Source organism: Capsella rubella, unplaced genomic scaffold, assembly GCF_000375325.1.
Source record: "Capsella rubella cultivar Monte Gargano unplaced genomic scaffold, Caprub1_0 scaffold_4, whole genome shotgun sequence".
Taxonomy (NCBI): Eukaryota; Viridiplantae; Streptophyta; class Magnoliopsida; order Brassicales; family Brassicaceae; genus Capsella; species Capsella rubella.
The window spans coordinates 12182080-12208277 of record NW_006238920.1 but is presented as its reverse complement, the minus strand read 5'-3'; the positions used below and the strand labels follow the sequence as shown (position 1 = coordinate 12208277).

The following is a 26198-nucleotide window of genomic DNA, read 5'->3' as shown; positions in this document are numbered from 1 at the left end:
TAAAAAAAAGGGTGGTAGAAGAATCAAGAGCAGTACATTGCGGCGTGAGTTTCTTGCATCATCACAGGGCTATTCAAAACAGTCTCTTTCTCTTTCTTGTTTGTCCCTTCACTTTATTCTTGATTTCTTGACTAGGCGAAAATAATATAACGGAGACGAGACAGAATCATTGTTGGATTCAGGTTAAGAAATCACAGAAAATGGAGGGGGAAACCCCGTAAAAACACAAGTCAAAATGGGAACAAAAGCTCTCACCTTTACAATAAATAAATAGAGAATCACTCTCAAGATCATAATAATAATAATAATGAAGAAAAGGAACAGAACATTAACAGAGAAGGGAGAGACGCATAATCTAATCCATTCCAAAGATCATGTACAAGAACAAGAACAGAACAAGGTCCCAAACTTTTCGGACTTGGCAAAACCGAAGGATACGTCTCTTCTTGAGGCTTCCAGTCTCGGACAGGTTAAGCAGAGAGAGCACCTGAAAGAATGTTCAAAAGGAATCGAATGCTTATATATAAGGACCTTTATTATTTGGTATGGCGGCTAGATTGATGGAGAAAATCCCCATTTTTACTTGGATACGAGCTTAGCCTGAAGTTTCAATTTCTTTCCCATGATCTTCTGAAAGATTCCTCTTCAATCTTCTTAACCAGATGTCGTAATCTAATGGATATGGTGTCCCACATAAACTGTCAACGTAGTCAGAAAACGCTTTTAAAATGGTTGAGACATCGCCGAGCTTCTGCTGAATCAATCTTTTTGACCACGAGGTCTCTCTCCATTGGAGAGCTCCTTCAACAGAATCCAATTCAGGGAAGTCTCCAGAACAGAAATAAAGCATGTAAATCAAGCTCTCTGCATCCGAGGCCGCACATAGTTTCCCTTCCTGGAGTGCGTAAGTCGAGGAGAAATGAAGATTCATTGCGGGTCGATCTCTATCCTCAAGCACTGCGTGACCCCAACCAATAAGTACAAAGTAAGGATGTCTTACACCCGAAGTGACATAAACTACATTCTCTGGGCGGATATCACCGTGGCGAATCCCAACTGAAGAGGAGGAAGAAAGTGCAGATAAGCAATCATGGCAACATCGAATAGCTTCTTCTGGACCAAACCGGCCCTCATTTACCAAGTCAGCTACTGTCTCACCAACCGGAGTGGTCACAAGAATGGGAGTTCCACACCAAGGATGATCGCATCGTCCACCTGAACTTGGTTTTTGACATTGGCCTGGGTGAAGGATCCGACCAGACCCATGGAGCTGCGGCAAGTATTTGCTAGACAGTCCTCTCTGTTTCATAATACTTAATATCTTAGTTTGTCTTTGGACCTGATACCACAAGTTCATGTCTTCCCAAGCTGGCTCAAGCTGTGAAGGAGGGGAACCAACATACAGGAACACAGACTTCCCTGCATCGTCCACTGGTGATGCGATATGATAAGGGAGCGTACCATTAGTCAATATTTCGTTAATCTGATAGCCTTTTTGAAAGTTTGAATCCTCCAACCACAGAACCGATCCAACTTCCAGTTTCATTGATGGTTCAGGCTCAATTTTGGTTGATTCTTCTTGGACTTCGACAATTTCAGGAGACATGGTACTTTGCTGGAACCTGAACGTACCATTGTCATTGAGACTAGTATCCCCCAACTGCCTTTCCTGACGTCTTGAGTGAAGGCGAGAACTATGGTCAGCGGCTAAGTCTTCAATAGAATGCCTGGGGGGACCAAAGTACTGCATTATACTGTGGTAAGTGGCAAAGACTACTTGTAAAGCACCGATGTCTCCCCAGTTGGCATTTCCCAGCTTGTTCCATATTCTGTCAACTGGTGACACTGCTATCTTGGAATGCTTCTTTATCCAGTCTGCTGCGCACTCATAAACATTGTTCAAGTCGAAATCCAATTTATTTACGTCCCCTTCGACTTTAACAACACCCCCATATTGCGAATCAACGAGAAGAATGAAGACACAGTTTGAGCTTGGAGAAAAATCTAAACGGCTCACACTCCTTGCGATGAGTATGCGGAGAGCATAGAAAAGAGCCTCGCCCAAGACAGGTAAGGAAGGCGGACGATCACTGTCCTGTGCAAAGCTTCCTATGTCAGGCCTCAGAAGAGCAAGTTCAAGGATGTGATCCCATTTCCCGTGAAGATGTCGAGGATTTTTCAGCAAAATACCTGTACCAGAAAGACCTTCAAGCTTCCCAATAGCTAGAGCTCTCTCAGCCTGATAAAACTTGAGATTCTGGTTGTATAGACAGCCAACAGAGAAAGGAACAGGCTCGTCCTGACTCCAAAATGCCTCCCACAAGCTCTTGACAGTCGCGTGTAAGAAATCCTCTATGGCTAGATACGCCTTTGCCTCCACAGCGGTAGATGTAGAAGCGTAGACCGCGTTAGGCATTCGGGTAAGCTGCTGAAAAGAAATCCCTTCCAATGCATAATCAAACTTTTGAAGCTCAACAAGCTCAAAAGGAACCTCAAAGACCGGACCATTGCCCCCAGAGTTTTCCAAGGTCAAAGCAAACCAATCTTGAAGCTTTTCCGTGAAATGGTCACAATCGGTAAATCTGGCAAGGAAGTCTCTGCGGGTACGAGATCGACTAGAAACACTAGAACGCTTTGTAGTTGTACCAGACCCGATAGATTCCAGGTCTGGAGATTTACCTGTAACAAAGACAAAACAAAACACTTGAGAATATGTTTGCACAAACGTTGCTATATTGGTTTTTTCTAGAGAAGTCAGATTCAATCTAAAAGCAGAGAATGAGAATGAACAATCTAAGATTTCAAACTGAAATAAGTGGACAGTACACACACACCAAGTACTCTCAATGTCGTATAAATTCATTTCATTGCCAATAAGAAACATATAATCCCTAATTCGAGTCTCTCATAAACTGTGTAATTATCAACCGTAGAATTCAGATTTAGGGCAGAGACAATCTCGCGACGATAATGCTGATTCGAAGAACACGATCTACAAGTGTGGATTTTATTAAATTAGTGTGAAATCCAATTCTAGAGAAGCAAATTCAAGTCTGGGAAAATCTAGGGTTTTTTCCTCAGACGAGGGGGAAGAAAGAAAAAAAACTGAAAAGAGCTAAAAATGATAGAACAAAAGGCACGAACCTTCCATTAAAGGAAATGAAAAAAAATCCCAATATTCAAGGATTCTTCTTCTTCTTCTTCTTCTTCTTCAGCTCTCTCTCCCTCTGTGGCTCAGCAAAAATAACTTCGTCTTCGCGTTTTCTTCTATGATTCTCTCTAAAGCCTCTGATGAGTCCAACTCGCTGACCTGCGTTCTTACCTTTTTCCTATTTTTATTTGTTATATTTTTTTTTAATTTTAATTTTAATTACAAGACAGGTCAAAAGTACGAAAAAACTAACCATTTATTTATTTAACTAATTAAAATTAGTAGGGAACGAAGAAAAGACTGCGGTCTTACTGTATTGTCTTCCAAATTTATATTCTCCAAATTTATTATTATTGTATACTAATGAAATTAGCCATTAAATATGGCTTTCATCTACAAGCAGTATTTGAAACGACGGCGTTTAGAAAATAAAGGAAATATTGGAAACGTGACACACTATTACTACTAGTACTAGACACTCTCAAAGTATAAACTTAACAAACTAAGAAATCATAAGATGATTAAACAAAACAAAACACTGAAATAAATGCTAAATATTAAATGAGAATCAAAATTTTGAGATACCTGTAGACAGTAGTAGTAGTAGTAGTAGTTACTAGTTAGATTTCAGACAGGTTTGCGTACATTATGGGCCCAGCTCTTACCCAATGACGGCCCACCTTATGTCCACAGTGTTTTCAAATTTTGTGGAATCAAATCACACGTATTGTGCAGCTTCTCTTTTACTTACTTACTTGTCTTGTCCCACAAAAGGAATCAGAGATGATTGATTATGATCAATTTCGGTGTCATATTTATTGGGGGTGAATATAGATGACTGATAGCATTTAAAGGTTTGTTTGGATTCATATCAAAGATGATTCTTCATGGAACAAACAACAATTCATTAAAAAAAACAACTATAGTTAAAGTATATAACTTAACATTCATACCAAAAAAAAAACTATACTGTAGTTAATAGTATATTTTATGAGGCAGTAAAAGAAAAAAATATTGCCACTGATCTAGAACAAAATGTATTATACACTCGAGATTGGGCCCTCAACAAAATTTTTTTTTAAAGAAATCATGAGCCCATGTTTTTGGCCCTCTCACATGGTTTTCAATAGTGCATGCGTGCATGGATTAGCTTGGAAACTTGTTTTTAAGTCTCCGTTTTTGGGTCATCCGAATTTTTTATATTTTTTTCAATGTTTTAGTGTTGTGTGTTTCGTGGAATGATTATTTAAGAAGGTGACCAAGGAAAATAGTCTTTGGATTACAATGGCGACGTCGAGTCTAGACTACAACCAAATACATTATTGTAGGTTCTTCTCAACTTAACAATAACCCAAATACTGTATGAAATTTTCAACCTTACGTCCGTGTTGTTATTATCCTATGTAATTAAAAAGCTAAGTATTGATCAATGCATATTACATATAAAATAAAATACTCGACGATGGCATATACTAGTGTTAATATAAAGAAGGTTCATGAATAAAAACATGGGCATCACATGGTTCATGAATTATCTTATTCTTTCCCTCAACAATAATAATAAAAGATACAAGATTCCCCGCTTTAATGTAAATCTCAGAGAATGTGTTGTGTTTATTATTGATAGGTACAAAGTATATATAGTTACATTAGACTTGATACACAAGTATAGAATATTCACTAACTAAACAATAGGAAAACATCCTTTCCGTAACACTCCCCCTCAAGGTGGAGCGTGTAAGTCATGAACGCCCAACTTGGACCGTAAATACTCAAACTGATCACGTCCAAGAGCTTTAGTAAAGATATCAGCTGGTTGTTCACGCGTGTTAACATAAGCAGTAGAGATATTGCCAGAGACGATCTCATCACGAATGAAGTGACAATCACTTTCAATGTGTTTTGTGCGCTCATGAAAAACCGAATTGGCTGCAATATGGAGAGCGGCTTGACTATCACAAAATAGACGCATAGGCTGAGAATGGTCAACACCAAGAAACAAAAGAATTTCCTTGAGCCACAAAAGTTCGGTGCATGTCATAGCCATAGCACGATATTCAGCTTCAGCCGATGAGAGAGATACACGTTGTTGTTTCTTTGTTTTCCACTGAAGAGGAGAATCACCAAGCATGACCATATAACCAGTAAGAGAGCGGCGAGTTTTAGGACAAGTATTATAGTCTGAATCACAATATGCGTTGACTTGAAGTGAAGCCGTGGAAGAAAGAACAATACCTTGGCCGGGAGAAGACTTTAAGTAATGAACCAAACGGTGAGCAGCTTCCCAGTGAGCAAGAAGCGGAGTTTGCATAAACTGAGCAAGAATGTTCACAGCATAGGTTAGATCAGGCCGGGTATTAGTAAGGTACACGAGACGCCCCACGAGACGGCGATATTGATCAGGTGTCGGGAACGGATCACTAGTAGAAGATAACAGTTTATGATTTTGTTCCAAAGGTGTCTCAACCGGACGCGAACCCGAGAGACCACATTCCTCAATAATATCAAGACAGTACTTCCGTTGAGATAAAAAAATACCATCAGGGCCACGAGCTACTTCAATACCAAGAAAATACTTCAACAAGCCAAGATCTTTCATCTTGAAACAACGACTTAAGTATGACTTGAACGAGCTGAGAAGTGTAGAATCATTGCCACATACGATGAGATCATCAACATAAACGAGAACATGAAGCACAACAGATCCACGCCGATAGGCAAAAAGAGAGTTGTCTTTGTGAGAACGAACAAACCCATAATCAAGCAGAGCAGTAGATAGCTTTGAGAACCAACAGCGTGGAGCTTGACGGAGACCATAAATTGACTTCTTCAACTTACAAACAAGAGACGAATCACTAGGAAGAAATCCAGGAGGTGGTTTCATGTAAATGTCTTCTTCAAGATCGCCATGTAAGAAAGCATTATGAACATCCATTTGATGAAGTTCCCAATTTTTAACAGCCGCAACCCCAAGAAGAGTACGAACAGTTTGAAGTTTAGCAACAGGAGCAAAAGTATCGGAAAAATCAACTCCTTCTTTTTGATGATTGCCAAGTGCCACTAAACGCGCCTTATACCGTTCAAGAGTACCATCAGAGTTAAATTTAAGGCGATACACCCATTTAGAGCCAAGAGCTTTGACACCGGGAGGAAGACGCTCAAGAGTCCAAGTTTCATTAAGTTCCAAAGCATCAATCTCCTTACGCATAGCATCACGCCACTCAAGAATCTGAACAGCTTGTTTATAAGAGACGGGTTCGTCGACCATAGTTACAGCTGCAAGAAACTTTTGATGCGACGAACTAAACTTGTCACATGATACATAGTGTGTTATAGGATAGAAACAGGTACCTGAAGATGCGGAAGACGGCTCGGGCTTGAGAGAGACGAGGGTTTCAGCAAGTCGTGTGGAGTATGTAACATAAGGAGCGAGACGTGTAGATCTCGTCTTTGTTCGAAGACCACGACCAAGTGGTTCAGTACCGAGATCAAAATCATCAGAATCATCACTCGAGAGATCAACAAGAGGAGTATCAGAATCATCACTAGGTGCAGCGGAATCATTAGGCAAAACAGCGAACTCATTAGCAGGTGGTGAGGAATCTGATGAGGAAGACAAAGGAGGCACTGGAGAGGAACTCCCCCTGTCTATAAGAGTTGGGAGAGTGGTGTCCTCATGTGAGTCATCATCAGAAGCAAACGTCGTAGGGGCGATCAAAGGTGGAGGAGGCAACGGTTGCTGATGAGAGTCGGAATGAGGAAAAATGTCTTCATTAAAGATGACATCGCGAGAGACAAAAAAATCGTGAGTCTCAATATCATATACACGCCAACCTTTTTGATTATGAGGATAGCCCAAGAAAATACACTTCCTTCCTTTCTCTTGAAATTTATCATGTCTAGAGGAGTGTCGTTGAGCAAAACATAAGCAACCAAAAACACGAATATGATCATACGTCGGAGGAGTAGAATGAAGAACCTCATACGGAGTTTTGCCTTGGAGTAATGGAGTAGGAGTACGGTTGATTAAGTACGCAGCGGTGAGTACACTTTCTCCCCAAAATTTAATTGGTAAAGCAGATTGGAAGAGGAGAGAACGCGCCATGTTAAGAATATGACGATGTTTGCGCTCAACTCTGCCATTTTGCTGAGGAGTGTAGACACAAGAGGTTTGGTGGTGAATGCCGTGATCCTTGAAGAATGAACGAAGAACAAGAAACTCACTTCCATTGTCACTACGAACAATTTTAACCTTTTTACCAAATTGTTGAAGAGCCATCGCCACAAACTGTTTAAGGTGAATAGCGACCTCACTTTTGGCGAGAAGAAGATAGGTCCACACAGCCCGAGAGTGATCATCCACAATAGTAAGAAAATAGTGTGCTCCGCATGTAGAAGCCATTTTATAAGGACCCCAAACATCACAATGGATCAAAGAAAAACATGCGTCCGCTTTATTAGAGCTATCGGGAAAAACCGATCTTGTTTGTTTAGCTTGAATACAAACTTCGCAAAAACCAACACTATCATTATTATGATGATCAAAATCCTTTAAAGTAGATAAAAAACTAGATAGAATCTTCGCAGATGGATGCCCCAAACGCTTATGCCAAAGAGTAGGTGAAGACTTTCGAACACTATGAGCACTAGCCGAGGAAACTGCTCCACGAAAATGATAAACCCCGTCTCTCTCTTCACCGGCGCCAATCAGCATCTTCGAAGTGCGGTCCTGTATAACACAAAGTTTATCAGTGAACATAGCATAACAAGACATTTCTCGTAAAAGTCGTGCCAAAGAGATGAGAGTGCAAGAGAGATCGGGAACATAAAGAACACGGTTAAGTTGAACATGATCTCCAAGAATCATTGTTCCCTCTTTAGTAGCAAAGGTGTGCTTCCCGTTGGGTAGAACAATAATACTTCGAGGAATATCATGAATGTCCACGAGAAGATCATCATCTCCGGTCATATGATGGGACGCGCCAGAATCAAGTAAAAACTCAACACAAGAAGGCTTACCAGAGAGTTTGTCATGGCCAGTAGCTTGATCCGATTTTAACAAGTTCATAATTGCAGACAACGTCTCTTTACTCACACCTGGTAGTTCTGAAACCTCATCACCATGAACAGCTTGAGCTTGAGCGTTGTTAGCACGGTAAGAAGAAGAAGGAGAAGAGCGACCACGGCCTCGTCCCCTAGAGGAACCACGACCTCTACCCCGAGTAGAATCGTTACGTGAACTACCTCTGGAATCACCATGCTTCTCGATCCACCAATCTGGTAACCCATGAAGCTCAAAACATGTATCCACCGAGTGATTAGTTCGCCCACAATGAGTACATGGTCCTTGATTAAGACGTGTAACAGATGCAATAGCATTAACACCAGATTTTACGGCACAACCGATAGCATCAATACGTTCTTCTTTGGATCGAGCAACGATAAGATGTCGTTCTTCAGCAATAACCTCAGAGTAGATTTGATCAAGAGTCAGATCAGTATCACGGTTGAGACGACTAAGAATATTCGTACGTGTAGTACCAAAACGAGAAGCATCTAGACCCATGAGAAACTGATGGATACGTTCACGATCGCGACGTGATTGTTGCTTAAGACGTTGTGGACAAGTCGGAGAGCTGCAACAACAATCAATAAAGGGCTCAAAATCATCAAGATCATCCCACATAACCTTGAGCTTACCGAAGTAATCCGCAATAGTTTGTCCGTCTTGAGCACAACCAACAATAGAAGACTTGATTTGATGAACACGAGAGGCGTTCCCGATAGAATAACGAACTCGCAAGTTATCCCATAAAACTTTTGCATTGTCAACAAACGAGATCGCCTTCTGGATGTTAGGATCTAAACTCGCATAAAGCCACCCACACAACATCGAGTTTACTTGTATCCATCGTTGATAGTCTGGAGAATCACTAGGAGGTTTGAGAAGGGAGCCATCGACAAGTCCAAGTTTATGCTTGGCTGCGAGATTGTTACGAGCAATTTTAGCCCACTTCTCATAATTTTCACCATTGAGAAGAAAAGGAGTAAGAACATGATGCGGCTGATCATTAGAAGAGAGATAGTAGGGAGAAGACGTGATCGACTCCTTAGTAGAAACACTGGATTCTATGGCTCCAGTCATAGTTTAGAAAGTAAGCAGAGTTGTAGAATAGAAAAAAAAGGTAGAAAAAATATTTGTGTTCTGCGTAAAGAAGAGAGGCACGAGAGTAGGAAAAATTAGGTTTTTTTTTTTTAGAGATTTTTAGGGTTTTGCTCTGATACCATGTAAATCTCAGAGAATGTGTTGTGTTTATTATTGATAGGTACAAAGTATATATAGTTACATTAGACTTGATACACAAGTATAGAATATTCACTAACTAAACAATAGGAAAACATCCTTTCCGTAACATTTAAATCATTCTGCTTTTCGCATTGTAGTTTAGTTTCCAGAATTTTAAAAAGGTTTTAAGTGATTGTTTTTCAAAAGCTAACATTATTGTTCCAAAAAGGATATTGCATTAAACAAACCTTCTTTTGTGCTTTCCTGGCCTTAAGCAAGGTTCGCTTTTAAAAATTAAATCCAGAAATAAATAAATATATATATATATATATTTTTTTTTTTTTGAAATAAATATTTTGGTGCAAAAGAAATCTAAGGGGGACAGTGCTTGTCCGGTTTCACTTCTTGTCTTCTTGGTGACTTCGGAAGAAGATTCCTTATCTCATTTTTTTGCGTATTTTCTATAATTATACAAAGATGGTGCTGAGAGGTTGGCCGCTAGAGACACCTTTAATTAAGTCTTAATATTTTTGTTAGGTCATAAAACCAGTTTGTTTCTAAACATATATTATTAGGTCAATTAGTTACTATGTCGACGAGTTACTATAGTTGGCTTGTTGAATAGTGACTCGCCACTGATCAGCGACCATTCTATCATCCTGTTCGATCTTTGGTTCTAAAGTTTAACTTTCTCTGCAAATTATGTATAAATTATGGTATATGCATTTCATCATGTGGGAGAAATTAAAGTTATGAGAATCCTAATCAAGATGATGTATATGTGCGCGCACCTAGATATATGTACAAACATCAATTTAACGGAATAAAGAGACAAAAGGACTTTTTCATTCCGAATATATCATATAAGTTAAAATCTATCAGATTTAGCTTCCTTATTTAAACATCACACGCCAAACCTAAAATTAGAATATAAATCATTTTACACCACTCTACTGCATAACCTAAAAAGCTCTCTAATTATATTTGTTAATGCAGCAGCACAAGTCCCACTATCAACCCATGCTTTGTATTATAATATGTACAGTTTGTGTATACTAATATTTTATTTGTATAACTAGATGATACCAATACAATTAAATTTTCATTTATTTCATTGTAATTTACCTTATAGGTATTTTCACATGCATTTAGAAAAAAACAACATAATTTTCTAAACAAATTTTAACAAACAATTTTTTTTTATAAAAAAGTCTCTAAGTTTAAATTATTTTGAATCTTTGTGGTATTTAGACTGAAATAATATGTAACAAAGTTTATATAAAATGCTTAAATTAAGTTGTGGATACAAAGATGTAGTGTATTATTATATTACACGCATGGTTTACAGACAACTAAACCCACTAAATGAAGGTTAATTAAAAAGTATAATAAAGAGTTAGCTAACCTAATCCACCATGTCTGCGCGTGGAATCTCATGCGTACTTCAGACCAATTGTACGAAAGGAGTTCTGTTCCCTGTAAAGTACCAGCTGCAACATGAATCGCGTGTGAAGACACGCGCCACGTGGAGAGCTAAGAATCTTTCTGAGGGCATTTGGACCAAATAAATTAAAAAAACTCCGAAACACATAAGACAGACAGTGACAGATCCAAACATACAAAAAGTTTATCTCCAATCCCTTCAATTATCAACTTTAACTGTTTCTGTCCTCTTTCCTTTTTTTTTTTTTTTTTTTTTTTCCAATCACACTTCACTTTTAAGAAATTAGTAAATGTTATCCTTTGATGGTTTTTTGATATCCTTATTTAATAAATCACAGATCGCAGCCCCTTTAAATTTTACAGAAAGATTCGGGATTTTAATAGTTTTCGTCTTATCGAGGACTTAACACAAATCTTGTTTTAATAATACTACAACTACCACTATTGTATAAGATTTTGAGATTTCTTCTTTCTGTCGTGTCCAAGGTTCTCTGCCTTTGGTTATCTTCTAATCATATAAACTAGTACTTTTCTAAATGGGTTATTCAAATCATGTCGGCTCAACTATATGCGATCACTTCTTATATAGTATTGTTTTCGTAATAAAAATTGAAATATCCACAACACGCACGATCCATTATTGCTTTCTTTTGTTTACCTAAGAATAATTGCAAATTGGTCACATTTCGCATGGAACACACAGAACTGGCAATTTGGACGCCATGAACCGAACCGCCTATGACATTGACAGTTCATATGCTCTCTCTCTCTCTCTCTCACAAGTATATAAAACTGTTTCTCATTCTTACTTTTGTATCTTTTTTTAATAAAGAATCATCGATTTATTCCGTTTCCATAACCCCATTAACACATTATTCGAGAAAAATGGAATCAGCCAATCACTCTCATTTCCTCCATATATATCTACCTATCTATCTACAAATAGTTACTTTGTTCTTTTCCTCACCCTCAAGATCCACCTCGATCCTCTCTCCTCCGTCTCACAATCAGCTAAAAATGAGAGAAGATAATCCAAACTGGTTCCTCAGATGGGAAGAGGAGCTTCCTTCACCTGAAGAACTTATCCCTATTTCTCAAACCTTGATCACTCCTCATCTAGCTCTCGCTTTCCAAATCGGAAGCCCTAACCATCATCTCGGACCGAAGAGAGCCACCGTTGTCTACCACCACCAGAAGCTTCAACCACCCACCACTCCAACAACTCCAACTCCAACTCCTCCTCCTCCTCAACCAATGATGGTGATGAATTCTGACTTCGGCGGTGGCGATTCGACGGATCTTGGTTCAGGATCGATAGGAGGAGAGCCAGCAAGAACGTTAAAACGGCCGCGTTTAGTGTGGACGCCTCAGCTACACAAACGTTTCGTAGACGCTGTTGGACATTTAGGGATCAAGAACGCAGTTCCAAAGACGATAATGCAGCTAATGAGCGTCGAAGGGTTGACTAGAGAGAACGTCGCGAGTCATCTTCAGAAATATCGTCTCTACCTTAGGAGAATGCAAGGCGGGAACAGTAACGGCATCTCCGGTGGACATGTCATCGTCTCCGATTCAGCAACCGACCGTTTGTTCGCCAGCTCCCCGGTTCCGGCGCATTTCTTGACCTCTCATGAGTACTTGATGCCGCCATTAGAGCATCCGTATATGGGGAAGCATGTCATCACTCAGCAAAACCAAATGGTTCGTCATCTCAAGTATGAAGATTCCGAATATGGTAATGGAGATGGTGGTGGTAGGAAGATTCTTAAGCTCTTCCCTGCGGGAAATTAATGAAATATTCTTCACTTCATTTTTATGGAAGTAATAATGTTAAAAGGTATATGTGGATTATCTTGTGTAATTTGCATTTTTCGTCAAACTTAATAATGTATTGTTAGTGTATATTCTTTTTCGTCTACACCAACAATTTAACTTTTGTACGATGAATTATCATATTTGTATTCACTTCTCAAGCACTTGTGTTTATTATCTTCGTCCTTCTATATACTAGCCGAGTTAAAAATCATATCGTACATTGTAACTTGATAAAGTTATGTCGAATCCCAAAGGCTGAAGCATAACACAGTTTTAATAATAATAAGAAGACAAGGCAATATTCAAAAGGTTCTGTTTGTACTATTTTCGACATATAAATAGTTTCAAAATTTGGATTACACAAATCCTCAAGCCATGACGAAAAAAAGCAATCACCGGTGCTGCATGTAATCAAAGCTAAGGGGTTGCGGGTAGAACTGGCCCTGCAGAAACAACAGTCGTTATTAAACACTAATCTAATCACTAATCTAAGTATCTATACAGATGTGTTATAGAATCTACTTTTCCTAACAAGTGTTTCATTGAGGTCTAGGAAGGTCAACAACATTTACAAACCAAAAAAAGGCTCAATAAAGGAGTGACAAAAAGAGGCAAAACACTTGTTTACCTGAAAAGGGGAGTTTCTGAAGTGCTCATAGGAATGAGTATACATCACCGCTGCTGCATTTGGCCATTGCATGTACATAGCAGTAGCATCCACCGAAGGCTGGTTTGAACCCGTGGTGACATAGGGGCTCATGACAGTATGTTGACCGAAGTTAAGAGCTGTAGGAACACTTGGGTTTTGACAATACCCGTTAAATCCCATATCATAGAATGGTGTCCCTATGTCATGAATGTTGAAGTGTGGCAAGCAGATATTTTGGTTGATTGGGAGGTTCCTAATGTACCTGTAAGCGTACATGGTTTTCAGTATACAAAATAAAGCTTTGACGTTCTTTGTTAGTCACAAGCAGTTATCATGGGTTATGGATGCTTTACATACCTTTGATAGCTGCGGTCATAGTCCGGGTCATACCGGTCTTTTTCTCTGTCCCTGAGAATTGCAATACGAGATGCAGGAATGCTCTCCCTGGGGAAATGATTTTTCTCTGCCTCGATGTTACCATTCTTCAACACTTGATTTTCATCTCTGAGAGGATTACAATTCACCCTCCAAGGATTAGTTTCAGATGGAGAATCGTTACAATTAAGGCTCGCTAGACCGTTAAATATACGTTCTCGTGCCCTGTCGTAATCTTCTTTCCTTTCTTCAACACTTCTCAGATGACCAGCTTTCTTTTCAAGATCACCAGATTCCATTCCAGATCCTTTCGAAGGCCGGGGCTTAATAGCAATTTTCATGTGCTCAAACTTGCCAGTTTCTGATTGTTTAGCCGGGATTTCAGATAGTCGAACAGCAGGAAATCTACTCTCAGTTGATTTAGTCACGAGAATCCTGCTCACGTTACCATCTCGAACTGAGGTAACTAGTCCATAGTGGTTAGCAACGCGATGGGCTGCAAGACGGAGATATGATGTCGGGAAATGCTGGAACTCGAATTGCTGCTGATCAGGGTCCTTTAAGAACATCTGAACATCAAGTTCCATCCGCAAAACTGACATAACAAGACCAATAATCTCTTAGAAAACGATAAGAAAAGATGATAAAGAACAAAGCATATGTACCCATCAAGGAGAAATAACTCTTTAACTCTAAACGATATCACATCTTAAACTCAGAACACCAAATTAGAAACATTGCCATTGAAAAATCAGTACCCTAGTTAAGGGGTTTGCCTTGTATCTTCAGCTAGTAAGCTTCAACATCAATAACACTAGCCAAAAGATCTAAATCAGCCAAAGTTTCCTAGAAATCAAGCTAGGCCTATCCAGATAGGCAGAAAATAAACAATCCTCATAGCAATCGTTCTCCCCAAAATCCCTAACCGCGATTCTAAGCTCAATTAAGATAAGCAGGTCAACAAAAAAGGAAACTAGGGCATATCAGGCAGGAATCGGAGACAAAATCAAACTGGGAAAAAAAAAGAGGAAGCTTACTCGTCAGACGATGTCGAGGATTCTGAAGAGCCTCGACCAAAAAAGGATCCACTGTGAATCCCTTCTCGGGCAAAAGGGCACAACCAGTTTCTGAGGGGAAGGCAGTGTCCATGAGAGATGGATGGATAGAGAAACTTGTGGGTAAGTCCTTGCTTCCTCTAAAGGTTGATTCTTGTCTATCTCTCGCAGCGAAGAGACGAAGTCAATCAAGAGGAAGAGGATGATTGAAATGTAAGCATTGAGGACGAGAGAGAAGAAGAGCAAAGCTTCGCTTTAGATGCAAATCTTATCTCTCTCATAAACCGAACGAGAGAGGGAAGATAACTATTTTATTGTTGATTTTATATAATTTTGTGACCCAAAAGAAAAAGAAAAAGATTTATATAGCTCATGTTTTTTTTTTTTTGTGTGTATATTATGAAATAGTACATATGGTAATGGCCTAGTGGGCCGAGTGGCCTTGTAAGAGCTCTTTAAACTAGTTGTCTAGTGGGCCTAGTATTTTTAACACATGCTTATTTCTAGTTTTTACAAAAGTGGTCGTCTATCATCATCATCTACAATTCTGCAAACGGTGGTCAGTCAGAGGAAGAGGGTTTAGATTGCATTGTGCACCCACCAGGCACCAGCTCTCTCTCTCTCTCTCTCTCTCTTTGCAAGCACCTCCCGAGAAAGGTGTGAGATCATATCATACGGTTTGCTTTTTCTTTTAGAATGATTCTCTCTTTGCTGATCTTTTGTTTTGGCGGTGTCCTTTTGTGAAGAGTAAGTATGTACGTAGGTCTTTCGTGATTTGGTGCATGAGTCATCATCTCCCATGTGAACAATGTGAAATTTGATGACTTAAATAGAATCCAAAAGAAAGGACGTCGTCTATGTGGTTAGAACTTAATTAGGAGTGATACCTTTTTCTAGCTAGCTTCCAAGCGGGTATCCAACTTCTTGTTTGAACCTGAACCGCAAATCTCATGTTTTATTTATATGATTGCAGTCCCAAAAAAGTTAAAAAAATTCAAACTAACTAGCTAAAGAATAGATAATTCTAAGTGAAGAATTAAGAACGTACTAAAAAGTTCATAAATTGTACTCTGAGAACTTAAAAAGTACTAAATGTTTGGTAAGTAGAAAGAAAGGGAAAAAACAATGCATTTGATGAATCGTTTATTAGCTTATAACAGAAAGTTGTATCGGTAAAATACTAATAGTCAAGCTAATAATAATGAATAGTGTGATGAGCATAAGAGGTGAGAGTGATGAGAGGGAGAATTAAGAAATGATGAGTAATGCAGAGGGGGGGGAGAGGAGACATGCGTGACGGGAAAGAGACTCAAAAACGACACACACTTGGAAAGTGAAGCCATAAAGATAGCATTCTCTTTTGTTTAATTAAGAAGAGAGAAGTTTCTGGAGAGAGAGAGAGAGAGAGCATACACATGTAATGTAACGAAAACCCTTCCTTCACTCCAACACCAACAACACAATGCAGTCAACGTGCTTTTTTATCACGTGGATGGATGGATTACCCATTACTCAAAATCCCTCCCCCCTCTCGTCGTGCTTTCTTTTACACTCTCCGTTTTACCTTTTCCCCTACAAATGTATCGAAAGCAATTTACAAGTATTAACACTTAAAACATTATAAATTCATTTTATAGATCGATGCAGGTAAAGAGAGCACTATGCTATTTAATTTTATTATAAAGGGAAAAAACTATATTCCTACCTTACATAATACTTTTTTTTTTTATAATCGAAACCTTACATAATACCTATTACCTAAGACCAATTCCACTAAAGAAATTCTTAAAAATTGCTTATGATTAAACTATAATATAACTAAAACTATATGACTGTCTTAATCGTTTGCTTGTGTTGTACCTATAAAAAAACGATTCTTTACTTTATGGCCTATTTTTTGAGGTTTTTGGTTTAATTCCTGATCCACAAAAATAATTAGTACTCCTATAAACAATCCCACTGAAAATGGTCTAATATAACTAATTATACCAAAAATATTTAAGATCTAGAAATCAGATAATGTACGATGGACCTACCTAACTATATTCTAGAATCTAGACTCCTAAAAAATTGGATACAAAAAACTATTCCTCTAGTGGTGTCTTGTTTGAAAATACGATTCCCTAAAAGTCAACACCACAAACTATTCACTACCAAATTAAGGTATTACTATAATCTATAACGTCATGATATGCTTTGCTATATGCTCTTCTAGCCCCCATCTCAACTCTCAAGTGCCAAACACTTCATTAATTTAGTACAAATTAAAAGGACAATTGTACAGATCATATGCATGTAATTATGTAATGGGGTGGATTTCAGACCTTTTTTGCCAGTCTCCAAAATAATAATAATCTATAATTCGGAATTTTGTATATACTCTTATTTTTTTTATCTTGTGTTTGACGTATGAAATGATTACAAAAGTTATAAAAAAAAACAGGTGATGAAAATAGTACAATAACAATAGTATTTGCATTGAATGATGACCTAAAACTCAATAAATCTAAACTATAATTAGACTATATAAAAACAATAAATAAAATCTGTTTTACCCCACAAATCAAATCAAATATTAAATTAAATCATCTGAAATTAACATAATTTTTTTTCTTTATTAGATTTTAGAAAATAAAGTAAAAGTGAATTAAAAAGAGCAAAATTAGAAAACAAATCATACAAGTAAAACACTAGCTATTATTAGTAATAAAGTTATTCAAATTAATTTGCCTAATATTTTTTTTTTTTTTTGTCATAATATTATTTCTAGATTTGTTGTTTGTTTAGTAATTAATTATGGAGAGAGATGTATTTAGGTTCCATTATCATCACGCGCCGTAGACGAAGACGGAAGCAATCACACACACAAGCAGGGGGGGAGCTTCCTCTTCTTCACTTTGTCTTTAAACCCCTCGTCGTCTTTCTCCCGCATCACTCCATAACCCCTCTTTCTTCTTTTTAATCCCTCTCTCTCTCTCCTTCTTCGATCATCTTCTTCCCCAACTCTTTAACCCTAAAACTCAGATAAACAACCAATGGCTGAACCAATCATGGAGCAGCCTCCTCCACCTGCTCCCGACCCTAATTCTACCCACCCTCCTATTCCTCCTTCCGATTTTGATTCCATCTCGATCCCTCCGTTCGATGACCAATTCTACCATCCCGGCTCCGATCAGACTCCGATTGGTGAACTCATGTCCGATCTGGGTTTCCCTGATGGTGAATTCGAGCTCACTTTCGACGGTATGGACGATCTTTACTTCCCCGCTGAGAACGAGTCGTTTCTCATCCCTGTTAACACGTCTAGCCAAGAGCAGTTCGGAGATTTTACGCCGGATTCTGAAGGCTCTGGAATTTCCGGTGATCCCAAAGATGTCTTTAAGAATATTACAACTTCCGGTTGCTCTAACCGGGAATCGCCTAGGGATTCTGATGATCGATGCTCTGGTGCTGACCCTAGCTTAGATCTACCGACTCCGTTGTCGTCTCAGGGTTCGGGTAATTGCGCTTCTGATGTCTCGGAAGCTACTAATGAATCGTCGCCTAAATCAAGAAACGTCGTCGTCGACCAGAAGGTTAAGGTGGAAGAAGCTGCTACTACGACCTCTATTACCAAGAGGAAGAAGGAGATCGAAGAGGATTTGAGTGGAGAGTCTAGGAGCAGTAAGTACAGGAGATCTGGGGAGGAGGATATAGACGCAAGTGCTGTAACCGGCGAAGAAGATGAGAAAAAGAAAGCTAGACTGATGAGAAACCGTGAAAGTGCGCAGCTTTCCAGGCAGAGGAAGAAACATTACGTGGAGGAGCTTGAAGAGAAAGTTAGGAACATGCATTCTACCATAACGGATTTGAATGGTAAGATATCGTATTTCATGGCTGAGAATGCTACTCTTAGGCAGCAATTGGGCGGCAATGGAATGTGCCCGCCGCATCATCCACCTCCTCCCATGGGAATGTATCCACCTATGGCTCCAATGCCTTATCCATGGATGCCTTGTCCACCTTATATGGTGAAGCAACAAGGATCTCAAGTGCCGTTGATTCCCATTCCTAGGTTGAAACCACAGAATCCCCTTGGAACATCCAAGGCAAAGAAGTCGGAGAGTAAGAAGAGTGAAGCTAAGACCAAGAAGGTTGCTAGTATTAGTTTTCTGGGTCTTCTGTTTTGTCTATTTTTGTTTGGTGCATTGGCTCCAATTGTGAACGTTAATTATGGAGGAATTAGTGGTGCCTTTTATGGGAACTATAGGCCTAATTATATTACTGACCAGATTTACAGTCAGCATAGGGATAGAGTTTTGGATACATCTCGTAGTGGTGCTGGTACTGGGGTTTCTAATAGTAATGGGATGGATTGCGGGAGAGATTCTGATCGAGGAACAAGAAATAACATATCTGCAACAGAGAGCTCTGTACCTCCTGGAAATGGTAGTGAGCCTCTAGTTGCATCACTCTTTGTTCCTAGGAATGACAAGCTTGTGAAGATAGATGGGAATTTGATTATTAATTCTATTTTGGCGAGTGAGAAAGCCGTGGCTTCTCGAAAGGCTTCTGAATCCAATGAGAGGAAGGCTGACTTGGTGATTCCGAAAGATTATTCCCCTGCACTACCTCTACCTGACGTGGGAAGGACTGAGGAAATGGCTAAGCATCTTTATAGATCTAAGACTGAAAAACAGAAAGCTCTATCCTCTGGCTCTGCTGATTCTCTGAAAGATCAATTCAAAACAAAAGCAGCCAACGGTGAAATGCAGCAATGGTTTCGTGAAGGTGTTGCAGGTAATCATGGAGTTATAATGTTACATTCTGTCCTCTTGACTTGATTAGGCGTAGAGTCCTTACCATATCTTGATTTTTGACACAAGAACACTTTAATGAGGCTGAACCCTCAGAAAATCTATGGTCATGAGTAGATGGATCACACAATCTAGATTAGATATTAACGAGGAACATGTGAAATTGTTACTCATATAGATTGAAAGAGTAAATCAAGTGTTTATTTCTCTTCGACTTTCTCTGCAAAAGCTTGACGCACAATAGTAGTTTTTTGAGTCTTGCTGATTCTTGTTCACTATATAACTTTATTTTTTGGTTAAACGACTATATTGTAGGGCCCATGTTTAGTTCGGGGATGTGTACTGAAGTGTTTCAGTTTGATGTCTCCTCAACCTCTGGAGCCATCATTCCTGCGTCTCCAGCAACCAACGTCTCTGCTGAACACAGTAAGAACACCACAGACACACGTAAGAGAAAGAACAGAAGAATCCTCCGTGGTCTTCCCATTCCACTCCCGGGATCAGATTTTAATCTCACCAAAGAACACCAAAGAAACAGCAGTAGTAAAGAAATCAAGCCCGCCTCCTCCATGGTGGTATCTGTGCTCGTTGATCCTAGAGAAGGGGGTGATGGAGATATAGATGGAATGATTGGAGGACCAAAATCACTGTCCCGAGTTTTTGTAGTCGTGCTTCTGGACAGTGCAAAGTATGTAACATACTCTTGTGTCCTACCTCGATCAGGAGCTCCTCATCTTGTGACCACTTAAAAGACTTTCGAGGATTGAAACATATTTCAGCAGGTCTTCTCTCCTCTAGGCTTTGTATGTAAAAGAATAAATGCCTGCTCTTTGGTATTTAAGTAATATCCGTAGCTATTACCGTTGTCCGGTTTTTGTTTCCAGATGTAGAATCCGAATGCTGTAACTTTTTTACCTTTGATAAACTTATAACCTTAGAAAGTTTTACTTTACTCATCAAAGCTCTCTAATACATTGCAAAAGTCGGTGACAAGAAAAATGTCTTCTACAAAAGAAACTGAAAAACTCTGAGACAAGAAGTGATCAATTAGCTTATTCCATGGTTTGAGCAAAGGGGCCATTAGTGATAGCCATCTCCATGTCGGAAGGATATGACCCGCTGCTATGTTCTTGAATCTCTCTGTATTCTTGGAAAATGGCACATAAGTGACAGAAGAAGTGAGTTACAAAATCCCAACGTGGAGCCTCCAGCATCAAAGATCGTTACATCAAATTAGAAACGCCACATAGACCAGATGGATTTACCCACACATGCGTCATTTGAGTATTTGTTACCTGTAAGTTGTACTTGGTTCTTAATGACCTGCAATATCCACAAGTATAACATGACACAGCATCCTGGTTGACCGAGTCACACGCTATTTGTTGCAAAGTAGCAAATGTTCCCGACCCTAGAAACTTGTGCACGCAACCTAATCTAAATTTCGTCCATTCAAGAAATCGACTTCATTATGCTTCTAAGCAAAAAGGAAACCTTAGCAAGAACTATTTACCTGAAGAACCAAACTAACCTCCAGTAATATTTGTACACACACCAACACAGGTCAATTCAAAGAGAGGCACCTTATCTTATTGGAATGTAAGGTGGTGGCAGTAAATCCTAGTAAAAAAAAAAAAGGAGAAAACTCTTTACCTTTAATTAGTTTGACGGAGAGAGATTGTGGTTGTGGATTAGCTTTTCTAACTCAGGTTCATGAACCTGAGCTCACTTTTTAATTTATTTTATTAATTGTCAGAAGGAAAAAGAAGTGATCATATGATTATTTAAATGTAACAAGTAGGCCTATAACACGTGAACTTCCCCCATTGCTAAACAAAAAAAAATCATCAAAAATTTGGTTTCTTCTTTTATCACAGTGTACACGCTTCCATGCCCACCAGTTCCTCAAGTTCTTCATAACGCTCCGGATCCGTCGGGGCGACTTGGGAGGACGACGAACTTGAGAGCTTTCTATTTTTTTACTCGTCAAATTTTTTATCATCATTCCCTAAGCTATGAGGCTCACTCCACCCATAACTCCGCCGCCATGAACTCTTTTCTCTCTGCCAGGTACGTCCCCGTCTCCCTCTGATCGGATCTATGGAGGTTTGATTTCATTGCTTTAGCATTTCATCTCATCGATCTGTGGTCTGTGTTGAATAATCAAATTTATTCTAGATTCAGTTTTTCTAGATCGACTTAGTATTTGATTCCGTAGCTCCATCGAAATTTGTATCTTTAGACTTGGACTCAGAGTCTAAATCTAGTCTTTAAAGTTTCTTTGTATATTTTGACCAGATCAACAAAAGTGGTCTGAGCTCCAAAAATGGAGTCATGTGATTGTTTTGAGACGCATGTGAATCAAGATGATCTATTAGTCAAGTACCAATACATCTCCGATGCGTTGATCGCTCTTGCATACTTCTCTATCCCACTCGAGCTTATATATTTCGTGCAGAAGTCTGCCTTCTTCCCTTACAAATGGGTGCTTATGCAGTTTGGAGCCTTCATCATCCTCTGTGGAGCAACCCATTTTATAAACCTATGGATGTTCTTTATGCACTCCAAAGCTGTGGCCATTGTCATGACTATTGCCAAAGTCTCATGCGCAGTTGTCTCCTGTGCGACTGCATTGATGTTGGTTCATATTATTCCTGATCTTCTCAGTGTCAAGAACCGGGAATTGTTTCTCAAGAAGAAAGCTGATGAGCTAGACAGAGAAATGGGTCTTATTCTAACACAAGAGGAGACTGGTAGGCATGTTAGGATGCTTACTCATGGAATCAGAAGAACGCTTGACAGACATACTATTCTAAGAACCACTCTCGTTGAGCTCGGTAAAACTCTTTGCCTCGAGGAATGCGCCTTGTGGATGCCTTCTCAAAGTGGTCTCTATCTGCAGCTTTCTCATACTTTGAGCCACAAAATACAAGTTGGAAGCAGTGTCCCTATAAATCTCCCCATTATTAATGAACTCTTCAATAGCGCTCAAGCAATGCACATACCTCATACATGTCCTTTGGCTAAAATTGGGCCTCCAGTTGGGAGGTATTCGCCTCCTGAGGTTGTTTCTGTCCGTGTACCTCTTTTACATCTCTCAAATTTCCAAGGCAGTGACTGGTCCGATCTCTCTGGCAAAGGTTACGCTATCATGGTCCTGATTCTCCCAACTGATGGTGCAAGAAAATGGAGAGACCATGAGTTAGAACTTGTAGAAAATGTGGCGGATCAGGTCCATCTCTTCACTTGTACATATGTTTGGTTGTGTGCCATGTTGCATTACCAGCGTTTAATTTTTTCGTTTTGTCCCCTGACTCTCAATTCATTTAGGTGGCTGTGGCTCTCTCACACGCTGCAATTTTGGAAGAATCCATGCACGCCCGAGACCAGCTTATGGAGCAAAATTTTGCTTTAGACAAGGCTCGTCAAGAGGCAGAGATGGCAGTACATGCTCGAAATGATTTCCTAGCTGTCATGAACCATGAGATGAGGACACCGATGCATGCCATCATCTCTCTGTCTTCTCTCCTCCTTGAAACTGAGCTGTCTCCAGAACAGAGAGTTATGATCGAGACAATACTGAAAAGCAGCAATCTTGTGGCTACGCTCATCAGTGACGTCCTGGATCTTTCGAGGTTGGAAGATGGGAGTTTACTCTTGGAAAATGAACCATTTAGTCTCCAAGCGATATTCGAAGAGGTATCTTAAATCCCCCAGATTGACCAGTAAAGTCCATTTTATGTCTTTCATAAAATAACATGGGCGGTTTGAATCTGCAGGTCATCTCTCTGATAAAGCCAATCGCATCGGTGAAGAAACTATCAACAAATCTAATTCTATCTGCAGACTTACCAACTTATGCTATTGGTGATGAGAAACGTCTGATGCAAACTATTCTCAACATCATGGGGAACGCTGTGAAATTCACCAAGGAAGGCTACATCTCCATAATAGCCTCTATCATGAAACCCGAGTCCTTACAAGAATTACCATCTCCAGAATTCTTTCCAGTTCTCAGTGATAATCATTTCTACCTATGCGTGCAGGTTAGTCCTAATCTACATATTACAAAACAAGTAAGTCAAGCTTCTTTCTGTGTCCTAAATGTTACAATCTTGGAGCAGGTGAAGGACACAGGGTGTGGAATTCACACACAAGACATTCCTTTGCTCTTCACAAAATTTGTACAGCCTCGGACTGGAACTCAGAGGAACCATTCCGGTGGAGGACTCGGGCTAGCTCTCTGCAAACGGTGAGACCCAAAGTATATATAAGTTATTGAGCATTTGGTGTCAGAAATAGCTAAAGGGTAAAGTTTTTGTTGATGGGTGTCTCTGGTCAGGTTCGTGGGGCTAATGGGAGGATACATGTGGATAGAAAGCGAAGGCTTAGAGAAAGGGTGCACAGCTTCATTCATCATCAGGCTTGGTGTCTTCAAAGGTCCAAGCAGTAGTAGTGGTTCAATGGCGCTACATCTTGCAGCAAAATCACAAACTAGATCGTGGAACTGGTGATAAATTACGTTGGAAAGACATGTTGTGACTTGTATCGAGGAGAGACTAGGGACTCTAATTACACCGCAGCGAGAGAGAGAAGAAACATGACCGCACGGTCTGATCTAATTGATTGGATTTTGTTGGATGGAAAATGTAAAATAAAAATACTATATACGAGGGAGAGGGACCTTTATCTTATCTTACTTTTAACACAGACAAATCATTGATTTAAATGTTAAGAATCACCAACATTGTTGGATATCAAGAGCACAATCAATGTCAAAATCTTCAAACTAAGCTTTCATCAGTTTGCTTAGCTTGATATTCCTCATGGTTGGTTTCATCAACTTTCTTATCGACAAGAACTTGGGACTCTGTTAGAAAGTTTTGTTTTACTCATTAAACTTCTCAAGACTCAAATACATTGCAAAAGTCAATGACAAGAAAAATGTGTTCCACAATAGAAACTGAAAACTCAAGGGGACAAAAGTGATCAGTTAGCTGGTTCCATGGTTTGAGCCAAGGGGGCATTGGTGATAGCCATTTTCATGTCGGGAGGATATGAGCCGCTTCTACGCTCTTGTATCTCTCTGAATTCTTGGCAAATGGCACACAAGTGACAGAAGAAGTGTGTTACAAAATCCCCACATGGAGCCTCCTGCATCAAAGATTGTTACATCAGTCAGCAAAGCCACACAGACCAATGGAATACAACACACATAACATGTGTCCATTGAGTAATTCGTACCTGTAAATTATACTTGGTTCTTAGTGACCTGCGGTATCCGCAAGCATAACACGATACAAAGCATCCTGGCAGACCGAGTAACACACCGTTTGTTGCAAAGCAGCAAATGGTGTTGACCAAAGCCCATGAAATGCAATGAGTTAAACAGGGTCCTGCAAATGTTCCAGACCCCAGAGACTCTGCGTTTTTGCCAAAGATATAACATGGACAGAACAAACCTATACAACCTGTGCATCCAAAACAAACCGCAGTAAGTTCAAACGTTGCGCTCATATCAGTAATCTAGATGATCTACACCAAACACAAGAAAACATAATCATGTCCAAGAGAAGTAGCTCAAGGAAGCTCAAGCAAATATATTGTGCCAAAATTTTCTGCACCAAAAGCTAAACTTAAGTTTCTTTCCCAACCTATTCAAGAAACGAAAATGGTTATGCTTCTAATCAAAAAGAAAAACAAAAAAAAAACCTCAGCAAGAACTATTAACCAGAACCAAACTTATCTTAAGGAATATATCTGAACACAAACACAGAGTCATATCTCACAGGCCAATTCAAAAAAGGCACCTTTAAAAAAATTGGTTGCTGAAGTAAAATGAAGGTTTGGAGGACAGAGAGTAGCATACAGCTCTGCATATCGTCGAAGCACGCGCATATACCAGATGACCATTGTCTCGGATCATCATTTGAGCGTTGAGAAACAGCAATTTCCAGATTTGGAGTAGTGGTCTTTTCTTCAGCATCCTCATCAGCACCAGCATCTGACTGTCTTAATGGAACATAAGGTGGTGGCACGTAATGACCTTTCTCTTTCATCCTAATTCTGAAACGTGTCACACTTTCTTGAATCCAATTTCAAGAACGATCGTACACTACCTCAAAGCCTAGAATTAGAGACCAGGAAATACAGACATAACAAATTAATACTTTGAGTAGCATGATAATGAACACATCTACAAAATTTGCAAGCGAAATGGTGGTAGTGAAAGGGAGAACAAAAGACTAGCGCAAGAAGCAGAGACAAGATGATAGGAAAGGAGAAGAAAGCAGATTTAAGAGAGAGTGTAAAGGAAACCCAAAAAAGAGAAGCCTTACTTGAGCTCGACGGAGAAAGATTGGATCCGCATAAAGAAGAAACTCAGATTCGCGAGAAAGAGCTTCGCTTTTATTATGTTTGATGGAGTAAAATTGACCAGAGGCCACCTACATATAATCAATAAAAGTGTTCAATTAATTTTAATTTTTAAATATACAAAAAAAGAAATTTATTAAATAGATGTTTCTAGTCAATTTGTGCCAATCACTTAATTTAGACTATACTGTAAGTTAATTATTGTATGTAGTCCAACTAATTGTTTAAAGTTATCCACCATGTTCTAGATTTT

The 26198-nt window shown here is 39.3% G+C and overlaps 6 protein-coding genes and 1 long non-coding RNA gene across 8 annotated transcripts; 3 read left to right on the top strand and 4 right to left on the bottom strand.

Moving 5' to 3' along the window:
• Positions 1 to 154: 154 nt before the first annotated feature.
• Positions 155 to 3288, bottom strand: LOC17888513. Its single transcript, XM_006293721.2, has 2 exons — positions 3145 to 3288; positions 155 to 2679 (listed from the first exon to the last, which is right to left on the bottom strand). The coding sequence occupies exons 1-2, from the start codon at positions 3149 to 3151 to the stop codon at positions 596 to 598; spliced, it is 2091 nt and encodes a 696-aa protein (XP_006293783.1). The 5' UTR covers positions 3152 to 3288; the 3' UTR covers positions 155 to 595.
• Positions 3289 to 11735: 8447 nt separating this feature from the next.
• Positions 11736 to 12853, top strand: LOC17888587 (transcription factor MYBC1). The gene has a single exon (XM_006295677.2). It carries the CDS (start codon positions 11766 to 11768, stop codon positions 12669 to 12671), a length of 906 nt encoding a protein of 301 aa, XP_006295739.2. The 5' UTR covers positions 11736 to 11765; the 3' UTR covers positions 12672 to 12853.
• Positions 12854 to 12951: 98 nt separating this feature from the next.
• LOC17890245 lies at positions 12952 to 15085 on the bottom strand. Its single transcript, XM_006294435.2, has 4 exons — positions 14757 to 15085; positions 13702 to 14314; positions 13324 to 13606; positions 12952 to 13138 (listed from the first exon to the last, which is right to left on the bottom strand). The coding sequence occupies exons 1-4, from the start codon at positions 14866 to 14868 to the stop codon at positions 13088 to 13090; spliced, it is 1059 nt and encodes a 352-aa protein (XP_006294497.1). The 5' UTR covers positions 14869 to 15085; the 3' UTR covers positions 12952 to 13087.
• A 2528-nt stretch (positions 15086 to 17613) lies between these two features.
• On the top strand, positions 17614 to 20522 carry LOC17888312 (bZIP transcription factor 17). The gene is made up of 2 exons (XM_006293700.2): positions 17614 to 19553; positions 19886 to 20522. Exons 1-2 carry the CDS (start codon positions 17810 to 17812, stop codon positions 20317 to 20319), a joined length of 2178 nt encoding a protein of 725 aa, XP_006293762.1. The 5' UTR covers positions 17614 to 17809; the 3' UTR covers positions 20320 to 20522.
• On the bottom strand, positions 20494 to 21193 carry LOC111830967. The gene is made up of 2 exons (XR_002834230.1): positions 21084 to 21193; positions 20494 to 20893 (listed from the first exon to the last, which is right to left on the bottom strand). It is a non-coding gene; the product is annotated as an uncharacterized LOC111830967 (long non-coding RNA).
• A 231-nt stretch (positions 21194 to 21424) lies between these two features.
• Positions 21425 to 24331, top strand: LOC17890545 (ethylene response sensor 1). Its single transcript, XM_006295993.2, has 6 exons — positions 21425 to 21640; positions 21869 to 22802; positions 22901 to 23269; positions 23350 to 23616; positions 23695 to 23822; positions 23913 to 24331. Exons 2-6 carry the CDS (start codon positions 21897 to 21899, stop codon positions 24082 to 24084), a joined length of 1842 nt encoding a protein of 613 aa, XP_006296055.1. The 5' UTR covers positions 21425 to 21640; positions 21869 to 21896; the 3' UTR covers positions 24085 to 24331.
• Positions 24332 to 24439: 108 nt separating this feature from the next.
• LOC17890034 (protein PLANT CADMIUM RESISTANCE 10) lies at positions 24440 to 26017 on the bottom strand. 2 transcript variants are annotated; one of them, XM_023783706.1, is made up of 4 exons: positions 25909 to 26017; positions 25440 to 25697; positions 24815 to 25041; positions 24440 to 24724 (listed from the first exon to the last, which is right to left on the bottom strand). In XM_023783706.1, exons 2-4 carry the CDS (start codon positions 25627 to 25629, stop codon positions 24560 to 24562), a joined length of 582 nt encoding a protein of 193 aa, XP_023639474.1. In that variant the 5' UTR covers positions 25630 to 25697; positions 25909 to 26017; the 3' UTR covers positions 24440 to 24559. The 2 variants fall into 2 exon arrangements, with proteins under 2 accessions (XP_023639474.1, XP_023639475.1); XM_023783707.1 differs by lacking the exon at positions 25909 to 26017 and having other exon boundaries at positions 25381 to 25567.
• Positions 26018 to 26198: the final 181 nt, after the last annotated feature.

Bases quoted from the DNA above. Each gene is read 5' to 3' on its own strand.
- LOC17888587 (XM_006295677.2), top strand. From the start codon at position 11,766: ATGGAATCAGCCAATCACTCTCATTTCCTCCATATATATCTACCTATC.
- LOC17890245 (XM_006294435.2), bottom strand. From the start codon at position 14,868: ATGGACACTGCCTTCCCCTCAGAAACTGGTTGTGCCCTTTTGCCCGAG. The intron at 14,315-14,756 runs GTAAGCTTCCTC...TTGTTATGTCAG, and splicing joins TCCTCGACATCGTCTGACGA to TTTTGCGGATGGAACTTGAT. The intron at 13,139-13,323 runs GTAAACAAGTGT...TTGTTTCTGCAG, and splicing joins TCAGAAACTCCCCTTTTCAG to GGCCAGTTCTACCCGCAACC.
- LOC17888312 (XM_006293700.2), top strand. From the start codon at position 17,810: ATGGCTGAACCAATCATGGAGCAGCCTCCTCCACCTGCTCCCGACCCT. The intron at 19,554-19,885 runs GTAATCATGGAG...ACTATATTGTAG, and splicing joins GTTTCGTGAAGGTGTTGCAG to GGCCCATGTTTAGTTCGGGG.
- LOC17890545 (XM_006295993.2), top strand. From the start codon at position 21,897: ATGGAGTCATGTGATTGTTTTGAGACGCATGTGAATCAAGATGATCTA. The intron at 22,803-22,900 runs GTCCATCTCTTC...CAATTCATTTAG, and splicing joins TAGAAAATGTGGCGGATCAG to GTGGCTGTGGCTCTCTCACA. The intron at 23,270-23,349 runs GTATCTTAAATC...TTGAATCTGCAG, and splicing joins TCCAAGCGATATTCGAAGAG to GTCATCTCTCTGATAAAGCC.
- LOC17890034 (XM_023783706.1), bottom strand. From the start codon at position 25,629: ATGAAAGAGAAAGGTCATTACGTGCCACCACCTTATGTTCCATTAAGA. The intron at 25,042-25,439 runs GTATGCTACTCT...TTGGATGCACAG, and splicing joins CTTCGACGATATGCAGAGCT to GTTGTATAGGTTTGTTCTGT. The intron at 24,725-24,814 runs GTACGAATTACT...TCTTTGATGCAG, and splicing joins GAACCAAGTATAATTTACAG to GAGGCTCCATGTGGGGATTT.